The sequence below is a fragment of the Pyrus communis genome, chromosome 11 (genome assembly GCF_041283825.1).
Source record: "Pyrus communis isolate YQ-2024b chromosome 11, ASM4128382v1, whole genome shotgun sequence".
NCBI classification, from domain to species: domain Eukaryota; kingdom Viridiplantae; phylum Streptophyta; class Magnoliopsida; order Rosales; family Rosaceae; genus Pyrus; species Pyrus communis.
The window spans coordinates 28,595,885-28,606,560 of NC_142575.1; the positions used below are offsets into that span (position 1 = coordinate 28,595,885).

At 38.2% G+C, this 10,676-nt stretch overlaps 2 protein-coding genes and 1 pseudogene across 3 annotated transcripts; all 3 read right to left on the reverse strand.

The window, feature by feature from the left end:
* Positions 1–1,258: 1,258 nt before the first annotated feature.
* Positions 1,259–3,425, reverse strand: LOC137742174 (transcription elongation factor 1 homolog). Its single transcript, XM_068481960.2, has 5 exons — positions 3,287–3,425; positions 2,538–2,669; positions 2,151–2,221; positions 1,690–1,711; positions 1,259–1,574 (listed from the first exon to the last, which is right to left on the reverse strand). Exons 2-5 carry the CDS (start codon positions 2,648–2,650, stop codon positions 1,514–1,516), a joined length of 267 nt encoding a protein of 88 aa, XP_068338061.1. The 5' UTR covers positions 2,651–2,669; positions 3,287–3,425; the 3' UTR covers positions 1,259–1,513.
* A 370-nt stretch (positions 3,426–3,795) lies between these two features.
* Positions 3,796–4,815, reverse strand: LOC137741927 (uncharacterized). Its single transcript, XM_088680339.1, has 3 exons — positions 4,756–4,815; positions 4,496–4,707; positions 3,796–4,402 (listed from the first exon to the last, which is right to left on the reverse strand). The coding sequence occupies exons 1-3, from the start codon at positions 4,813–4,815 to the stop codon at positions 3,796–3,798; spliced, it is 879 nt and encodes a 292-aa protein (XP_088536465.1).
* A 992-nt stretch (positions 4,816–5,807) lies between these two features.
* Positions 5,808–8,497, reverse strand: LOC137741926 (uncharacterized; annotated as a pseudogene). The gene is made up of 6 exons (XR_015953594.1): positions 8,398–8,497; positions 8,236–8,320; positions 7,195–7,279; positions 6,721–6,981; positions 6,532–6,620; positions 5,808–6,006 (listed from the first exon to the last, which is right to left on the reverse strand). The product of XR_015953594.1 is annotated as an uncharacterized LOC137741926 (transcript).
* Between the last annotated feature and the right edge of the window lie 2,179 nt (positions 8,498–10,676).

Here is a 10,676-nt window from a genome sequence, read left to right on the forward strand (position 1 = left end):
ACCTTTATCGTTAAAACTCAAAGTTTTTAAACCATTTTCATTAGTTTTTTTTTTTTTTTTTTATTTAATCATGAAGATGTACGTTCATGGGAGAAAAATTGCTACTTTTGTAAAAAACCAATAAGCCAAAATGTATCTTTTACAATTTTTAAATTTTTACCTTTTATTTCTAGATATCCTTGTATTTAGAAATCTATTCAAAATGGACCCTTATGGTAAGGATTCCAGCCTTAGATTAGTTTCTTTAAAATGCAGTAAAAGAAAGAAATGGAAGAAAAACGAACTCTAATATTTGTGTATAAAATCCACTGTTCTAAAAATTCCCATCTAGCGCTGTCTAGGCACTAGGTGGCTGGTCACCGTCCCGATTAATTCCTAGGCTTTTGAAAATTAAGAAACGGCGCCTAGACTGCTTAGGTGCCCACTTAGCCCGACCATACTTGCCTAGGCACCCATCTAGGTCGTAACTCACTTAGACAGAAAATAGATAACTTTCATTTTGCATTTATTTTTTTCCAATAAATTGTAAGATACTGGTTGCATACTTAAATGAACACACATTATATCATTATTTCACATGTTTTCATTATGTTCCAATACTTCATAATATATGCATTCTATTTTGTAATTTAAGATGAAATTATATATATTTTAAGTATAAGCAAATACTTATTTACACGAAATATGATAGATTTACTTAAATCCGCTTAGGGGCCTAGCCGCCTAAGTGCTAGGCCCTAGCCAGTCGCCCGATTAGCATATTTTAGAACCTTGATAAAATCAAATAGGATGGTGCTATTCATATACCAATTTTACCTTCTACACGCCCTCTATTAATTCCTTTGATCCTTTTTCACTCCATACGATTCAACGGTAAAAATTGAAAGGAGTGTATAAGAAATAAAAAAAGAATATGAATAGCGCCACCCATGAAACATAAAAGGGAGTATCATTAGTTTCTTATGTAAAACCGTACTATTAACAATTCCGTTTAGCGGTTCGATGAACTGGTGAACCAAACCGGACCATATCGAAAACGTCGATTATATTAAACCTAACCGCACCAATACTTCTTCATATCCCCATTCCTTAAAAAGTAAACATGCCCTTAGAAGAATACATGGGAGGTAAGCAATCACACTGGCAAGCCGCCCACAGCAGCGTGAAATTACTAGACAGACAAGTGACTAATCATCCACATCAACCCTCACCGGAAAAGCATAAACACTAGCTGAAAGAACCGCCACCAACAGGTAAATTGAAGCAAACGGACAGCAACACGATATCTTATTTATTCCATTATCGCATAACGTTACGAGTATGTTACAGTACATGTATTTACATATGCTCACTCAATAAACAGAACGATATCAATATACATTTGCCTGCATAGGTTCAAAACTACTACATTCGCAACCAAAGCACGAATAAGGTTCGTTAGTACTTAATTGGACACAAGGGCACAGAACCTTCCAGCGCTCTCTTTCCTTCACAATACGACTGAACTTTCCACCTAAGCACCGTCATCATCGACAGTGTTGACCCTCTCGCATTCGTCTATCCATTCGCTGTATCTGTAATCGAAAATTTTATGGTCAAGAACACAGGTAAAGGAAAAGAGAAACTAAGTTTTGATAAACCCACTAGCCGGAAAATAACAAGAACAAATTCATATGAATTTCTACTTACATGTCTATTGGTTCAGTCAAAGCTGAAAAAACAAACAAAAAATATATCAATAATTACGAATACATATGGATAAGGCATTCCCTATATGAAAAACAAGAGAAGTATCTAAACAAAGTAGTGAGTTAAAACCAGATCTACCACTTTTTCCTACAACCTAGAGGAACTTCCTATCTAGTTTACCAATTTGAGGTTGACAGACATTCGAAATAAAAATTTTAATCAAGTTATCCACAAATTTCCTAATGCCGTCCTTTTCTGTCCATATACCATTACAATCCATACCTTGTGATCAAAATATTCACAAGTCTGTTCAGAAACATATTTCCATTTTGAATGATAATCCTAAACCTCACTACATCTCCTACATCTGAGATTTATGTGTTATAATGATCTTTCCATCCTGTTATACTAACACTACGCCTCAATAGTAAATTAAGACAAGAGTAAAGTATTTGACATACCTGTGACAGTTGTGCTGAAATTCTCTTGGCAAATGCAACAGATAGCCTCGCCAATCAAGTTTTTCATGTCACTGAAACCAAATAACTTAATTTCAATTTGATACAAAGTGAGAGAAGATACATGTGCAAGTACACTACCCAATCAGATGCTAGTTTGTAAATGAAACTCAAAAGTGGAAAAGGAAATGTAATACAGTGACACATTATCCACAATGGCATAGACCAATTCTCGCACCATATGTGACAGACCGCAATTCTCATACATAAGTGACAAAACCACATTCATCAGCAGTACCATAGAACATACAAGAACCAGCGGAACTCAATACTTCCCAAGAAGTTATATACACCAAAAAATGAGCAAAAACAGATTAAATAAAAACTTACATGCGACACTCAACGCTGCTCCCATGGTTGCAGAAAGGGCAACAGAAAACTGTATCCAGCTTGTCCGTTCGCTTCCTAGCTGCAGGCTTTGCCTTGGCCTTTCTCTTGCCCATTTCTCAAAAAAATTCTGTCCTGTTGTCATAATTTAACCCGTCAGTTCGCATACAAGATACTAACAAAAACATACAGCCACCAGTTCACCTGAGCTCCCCACATAGATAGATGGTGCAATCCCTACCATCATTTTAGAGAATATGATCCAATCAACAATTACATAAACCCTTTGTGTGCAGCGGAGTGCCGAGTGCACATAGAGATGTTTTAAACTATTTCGGGTAAAAAAATTATCGCAATGCTGCGATATTCAAATGCATGAAAAGTACAAGGAGAAAGCGACTACTGGGTTTCCGAAGACATTAAGCCCTAAAAACCATTGGAATTGAAAGAAAAGTGTGTTGTTAATTGTATCAAGAACGAAATTTTGCAGCAGAAAACATGCTACCCAAATTCCAAATTTCGCAATATATGAAATAGAAAAGAAAATTTCTAAAAGGGGGCCAAAACCCCTAGAAAAATTACAGTGAAAGAAACAAAATTGAAGTAGAAAAGGGGAAATTAAGATACGATGAAGGAAGAAAGAAGACCCCAAATTTGACAGCAGCTTAGAATTATGTGAGAATTCAATTAAAGAAACCCTAAAATTACGAACCCTAGAACGGAGATTGAGGAGGGAGAAAGAAAGATCGTACCTGAAAGTGAGAAGGCGCGCTGCTAAATCGTATGATTGGTCTACAGAACACGCTATATTTCCTGCTGGGGAAAACAAGGGCGGTCTTTACTCTCTACTTATAGGCAAACGCTTGCGGTTTTGCCACGCAAGAAATATTTTTCATTTTTAAACAGCCAAAGGTCAAATACGTATCTCGGATAAACTTACGCGAAACCGGTTTTACTGCCGCATGAAGTTTTGAACTAATAACAAAGTCTAAATTATTATTATTAATTTTTTTTTTTTTTTGAAGAGAATCAATAGCTTTTATTGAATCAACAAAAATCAAACAACATCAACGAGGGCCTCCACAATTGGATCCAGAGGCTTTTCAAATCAACAAAACTCAATAGGAAAAGATATAACCAATTTAGCTATACCATGTGCCGCAGCATTCGCAGAACGGCGCACATAACAAACCCATGAATCCACAAAGGTTCGCAAACTAGCACGAATGCCATCCATTAGAAGATCCATAGGAGCAGACCCCTAGAATCGGCTGCCAACAACTTGAACCACCTGCAACGAGTCACATTCCACAATAATGCAATTCAAATTCCTTTCCACTGCCCAGCGAATTCCCTCACGGACTGCCAGAAACTTTACCATAGTGAAGCACGATGCATAAGGTATTTGGCAAACAAAACCTCCAGCATAGCTACCGGTTTCGTCACGAAATACCCCTCCTACACCGCCCACATTCGACCTAGAAAGGAAAGAACCATCAACATTGATTTTCACCCATCCAGCCAAAGGGGGACTCCAACGCTTCAGCACCTGTAGGGGACATGAAACAAGGCCAGGCCTAGCTTTAATAAACTTCGACAACTGCAATTTGGAAATATGAGAGTCTAAGGCCGGGTTCGCCACCTTATTCTCCCAAAGCAAGGCATTTCTAGCATGCCAAATGCCATGTATAATCATAAGCAGTAGCGCAAACTGACTTGAAGAAACCTGATCCACACATAATGACAACCAATCACACAAATAAGCATTTGTCGGAAGTCTCAATCCCAGATTTAGTTGAGAGGCATCATACACTGCACGAGCAAATGGACAAACAATGAAAACGTGTAGCATCAACTCCGAAAAGGAACTGCAAAAAAGACATAAATTATCCACCACAATTCCCTTGGTTACCAGATTAGCACGAGTGGGCAAAATGTCTCTACACACCCTCCAAACTCACATTTGAACTTTGCCTGGGACAGTAGCCTTCCATAAAGCTTTCCAAACCGGAACTCCTTTCGAAACTGAATGGGAAGAAGATGCCTCAAAACGACGAGTAAAAGAAATCTTGTAAGCGCTCTTTACTAAGAACACACTTTTCGCATCGTAATTCCATATTTGCTTATCCGTGGGCAAACTCCAACTTAGTGGAGTAGCAAGAATCAAAGCTGCCTACGATGGAGGAAATGAACCATTCACCAAATCATAGTTCCAAGACACCGATTCCATGACAATTAAATATGCAACGAACTCTACTCCAGGAACCGGTGAGGAAGGCATGATAGGTCTAAACAGATGGGGACGATCTAACCACCGATCATGCCAAATTCGAACCGAGGTGCCACTCCCAATCCGCTAGCGAGACCCTCTTTCAAGGATCGATCTGTAAATTTTTATGTACAAATGAGACGTTATGACAACGATAAACTCAATTCGTGTAAATCATTTATTTTCCTCATTAATTTGATGTATCATCATTAATTTACTTGTATTAATAAACACTAATAAAATTTAAAAACAGATAGTGTCTTGGAAGAAAATTTATTGTAGAACTAAATCATTTATTTTTGGCTAAAGTGGTTTGGACATGTGAAACAAAGATACATAGACGCTCTGGTTATAAGATGTGATTACGAGACAGATGCTTAGGGCCGAAGGGGTAGATAAAGACCTTGGAAGACTCGAAAAGAGACTCTAAGAAAATACTTAGACTACTTGGATCTTACAGAAGACATGGCACGAAACCGAGCACAATGACGTTTTAGAATTCATATAGCGCACTCTGCTTAGTAGAATAAGGCTTTGTTGTTGTTGTGAAAGTTTGCACGTTTTAATAACTTTCTCATGTTGCACTACGTGACTGGTGATACCACCTCTGTAGCATCCCATGTATATGAAAGTTCTACAAAATAGGGGCAGATCCACAAGTCTATCCTGCAATCATTTCCTCTGATGAAAATTTAAGATCAATGTTGCACTAACAATTCAATTTCAAGAGGAGGGGGGAGGAGGGGTGGGTATTGTACATAAAAGCAATGATTTTACAGCATGTATTTTGTTGGTACATAGATTTTACCAAATGATCACATATCAAATAGAATTTAGCAGACAAAAATGGAAGTTTTCGACTATGGGAGAAAGAATGGTGATGAAGGAAAATCTTCTGATCAATTGGAAAGTTAACGACCAAGCCCTTGAGACTACGCGTAGCTCTGTTTGGTGACGGAAATTGTCTGGTAGTCCACCGATTTTGTGCTTCCTTCTCTTCCAAATTGAAAATGGAACTGCAAACACACAGTTAGTACTAGGATTCCGTTTCTACATCATCAGTTTCCAATTCATCTCCCTTCGCCCACTTCCTTTTAGGCTTGCGTTTTTTCTGTTTTTGTTTGAGCTTAATTTGATCTTTAACTCTCTTTTCCCATGCTTTTCTGTTTTTCTGATAAAGCACCATTGCAGCGCAAGCATCTTCTATCTGACACAGTATCATCAATTAGACCATTTGCAAAGTTTCAACAAATTTTGTTCATGAGAAGCCAATGATAGATAATATGCAGAAACACGGAAGAATTGAAAGTTAATTAATATAAACCCTGAAACACATTAAGAAATGGAGCAAAACGACTACCAGGACGACAGCCAAGCAGGTAATACATTAGTTTGGCATGAAAACATCTACACCAATTCAAACTTTTGATAGGAAAATGATATTTATCCCACCCTTTCTTTCCCCAACTTACATGCACATAATTGCAATAAAAGAAGAACAATGTGTCAAACCCGATATTAGCATGGGAAAGAAATGTCGGGATAAAAGGTCAGGCTGTATAGCGTTGTTCCTTTTGAATTTTGATTAGCCTTTTCACATTTCAGTGGAAGTTTTGAAATCAATATCCTACATTCCTAATGCTTAAGATGCAGTACAGACATTGCAATAAGAATACCGAACTGTATTAAGAAAAACGATCAATAATCATCATCTAAGAATCAAATTACCAACAGGGCAATGCTCTCCATTTTGGATCTTGACGTCAAGAAACTCAGCTGCAATACGCCGAAGTGCCCTTCTGGACCCTTCCCCCTGCCTCCCCAACCACATATATCATGAGGACACATCATAATACTTCAAGACGATCGGCACAATTTTGATGTTTGAAGAAGTATAAAAGAAAGAAAAAAAATTACCTCATAAACGGTTCATACTCTAATGTATCCCTGATGTCCTCCTTGGGATAACTTAAAAGCAATGCCTGTTTAAGTCAAACCATCAGATGAAAGAATCACATCTGACTAATGAAGAGCACCTGCATTCAACATAAATTCAAATAAAAGTCAACCATTTCTCAAGTCTTGGGGACGAATGCCACTTATTTCAGTGCGAAAATCAACAACGCATTCTACCGGGCGAACAAACTCATCATATACAACATTTCCCCATCTATTTACCTGCCATGAAACTGGACTATTAGAAATCAGTGATCCTAACAAGTTAAAGTACCAATCGTAAGATAATATCCATCTACTGAAACACAACTAACGAATCAACTAAGGAAATAATAGATACAAAACTGTTTGCCAACAATGCCAAGCTCAGAGATCTAGCATGTCCAAAGACAATATGACAGAACAGAGAGTAAAAGAAAAGGAACTAAGGATTACCAGTGTAACATGTCCAAGGGCGCTTTTGTTTCCTTGACCGACACCAACCATTTCACAATCCATGGCTATTTCTACGATCAAGTTGTCAAATGGTTCATGAGTTCAGTGATATGACCACTTAGAGCATTTAGATTTTGCACATAGGAAATCAATGTCAAATTCATGATCTAGTTACACGAAGTTGCATTCTAGTAAAACATATCTATCTCCTGATGAATGGATAGAAAGAAACAATAAGACTAAGTGTCTCTCCTTACTTGAGTAGAAAATGAAAGATATAAGTTCTTTCTTCTATTAAAATTGAAACCCTTGAGTGGTTCAAAATTTCACAAAATTTGAGTTCATTCTATGTCAACTAGATTTCGACTGATAATGAAACTAGTCAGCATAGCTTTCGAGGTCTATCTAAATGTTTAATGGAGATGAACTTGAACAAAATTAAACAGGGTGATCGTGAAGACAACCTGAAACAATTACTCTTTTTCATAAACAAAAAGAAGAAAAACCTCACCTCTCAACAAACCCAAAAAACTTAACTGTGAGGATGTGAAGATAAAAGAGTCTCACATCGTTGAAAGGAAATTCCTTACAAGAAATAAGATGTTCAGTTACTCCTCATATTGCCAATTTCTCAACTTTCTTAATAATATCATAGTAGGTTGGCCCACGTGCTCCACATTACATGATTTATGTTGTCAACAACAGCTTGAAAATTTGTCGCACGTTAAAGAGCGTGTGAGGATATGCATGTAAAAAAGTCCCGCATCAGTAAAAGGAGAAAGCAAATTTCCGTGAAGGGGCATGTAAGGATGTGAAGGTAAAAGACTATCACATCGGTGAATGGGCCTTACAACGACTAAGAGATTGTATTGCACCCATATTAGTAGTTTTACGGTAAAACCAATATTCTTCAACATTCATACAAAAACCTAAACAACCACCCAAAAAACAAACATTTGAAAGTTCTTTTTTCTTTTCTCCAGCATTTTCTCAGCAACCAAACACACATTAAAAGAAGAAACATGTTCAAATAATTACCCGGAATCATCACTAAATGGAGTGAGTGGATTGATACGAGACGGAGAATCATCATCCAACTTCTCATCCGGTCTCCCCTTCCGCTTCCCTGTAAATAAAATTATCAAAAATTATAAAATTAAAAAAAAAAAGCCCAAGAAAAAGAAAGGTGTTTTTGTTAGGTACCTAAGATTGTTGTGGTAGTTGGGGCATGGCTCTTGAGCTTCTGTTGGAGCTGAGCCCAATTAGGGTTCAGTTGAAGCTGCTGGTTACGCTTCTTTTTCATCTTCTTTCTTCTTCTTCTGCCGGGAAACACAACAAATACGCGACAGAGAGAGTGCTTCGCTGTGAGTGTCACTGTCTACACGTCTGAACTGAAACGGCAACCCGAGTAATCGTAGACACCAAAACAACAACGTTGCAAATTTAACCTTTATGATTTGGTAAGTTATCACTTTAGTTTTGTATGTTTTAAACTCATCAATTTAGTCTTTTATTTATTTTGTTACACATCGTTGTCGTCCAACTCTAAAGAAAAAAAATGCTAATTTGCTGAAGTGACAAGAACCAACAAAGTCATTATTTACCATTGACGCTGTGAGTAGGCCACATTGAATTTTAAGGGCCAATCATTTGTCTGCCTTATGTGTCCTAGGCCTTCAAGCTCATACACATATCAAGGCATCATTCAAACCCATGATATGCCACAGTGTCTTTCCCAACTCAAGAAAGTAAGGTCAACTCCTCTTCCGGAATCATCACTAACTGGAGTGAGTGGATTGATACGAGACGAACAATCATTATCCAACTCCTCATCTGGTCTCCCCTTCAGCTTCCCTGTAAATAAAATTATCAAATAAAAAAAATTAGAAAAAATCAAGGCTTTTGTGCTCTTTAAAATTAAACCCAAGTCTTTATCAAAAAAAAAAAAAAAAACCCTCAAGAAAAAGAAGGCTTATTATATTAACACCCTACAAATTGTTGAATAAACCTCACATACTTAATACATCTCACCTTTGCTTTTTTACTTAAAAATGATCTTAATACACTCCACATATTTTCCCATAATACCCCCCCAACCCCACATTCTCAATATACACCTTATATTTTGTACATACACCCCACATTTCTCAAATCTTATAACACTCATTTTTTATTTTCAGGGACTGAATTTAACCATTTGAACGTTTAGTTTGCTGAAAGATTTCAAATCATTTGAAAGTGACAAGGCCTAGAGTTGTGGGGCAACGTATGCAAGGCGTCCTTGTTCTAAATTTCGACTAATTACAGCAGTACCATTTGATGATGTTCTTGACTGGAGCAAGTTATCAATACAAATTCTGTGACATCCCACATCGCCCAGGGGAGTGGATCTTGTTAGCCTTATATGTATATTCCCATCTTTATCTAGCACGATACCTTTTGGGAGCTCATTGGCTTCGGGTTCCATCAGAACTCCGAAGTTAAGCGAGTAGCGCGCGAGAGCATTCCCATGATGGGTGACCCATTGGGAAGTTATCGTGTGAGCTCCCAGAAACAAAACCGTGAGGGTGTGTTGGGGCCCAAAGCGGACAATATCGTGCTATGGTGGAATTGGGGCCGAGAAGTGGTCCGGCCTGGGCCGGAATGTGACAATTTGGTATCAAAGCCTAACCTTGGCCGCGTGTGTGCCGACGAGGATGTCGGGTCCCTAAGAGAGGTGGATTGTGACATCCCACATCACCCTGGGAGTGGATCTTGTTAGCCTTATATGTATATTCCCATCTCTATCTAGCACGAGGCCTTTTGGGAGCTCACTGGCTTCGGGTTCTATTGGAACTCCGAAGTTAAGCAAGTAGCGCGCGAGAGCATTCCCATAATAGGTGACCCACTAGGAAGTTCTCATGTGAGTTCCCAGAAACAAAATCGTGAGGGTGTGATGGGGCCTAAAGTGGACAATATCGTGCTACTGTGGAATCGGGCTTGGGAAGTGGTCCCGCCCTGGCCGGGATGTGACAAATTCCACGCAAGACAAAGCCCGAAATCAAGATAATAGTGAAAACAATGAATGAGATCATATACATTTAGGAAATCCCAACAACAACAGGCGTTGCTGCTAGCTTATAGTAATAGTTATTCGCAGACAAACAATACAAGCAAACCAAACCCCTATTAAACACAAGAAAATAACAACTGAACAAAGTATCTATCCATCCATTCGACATCCATGAATGGCGACGGCGGAGCTTATTCCAAGACAGACATGACATACGAACACACTGCCGAAACTCAAGGAAATAAAGACTAAACATGACATACGAATGAGCTTAATAATCATGCAACAGTTGCACGCAATGCAATCTTCCCAATTCCTCATCTATTCCTCAGGAATTCAGGATGATGATATTGTCTCATGAGAGGTGTTTCATTTTGTATCCGCACTGGGCACTCAAAGCACATGTGTTGACCTTGCACTCAAATGCCAG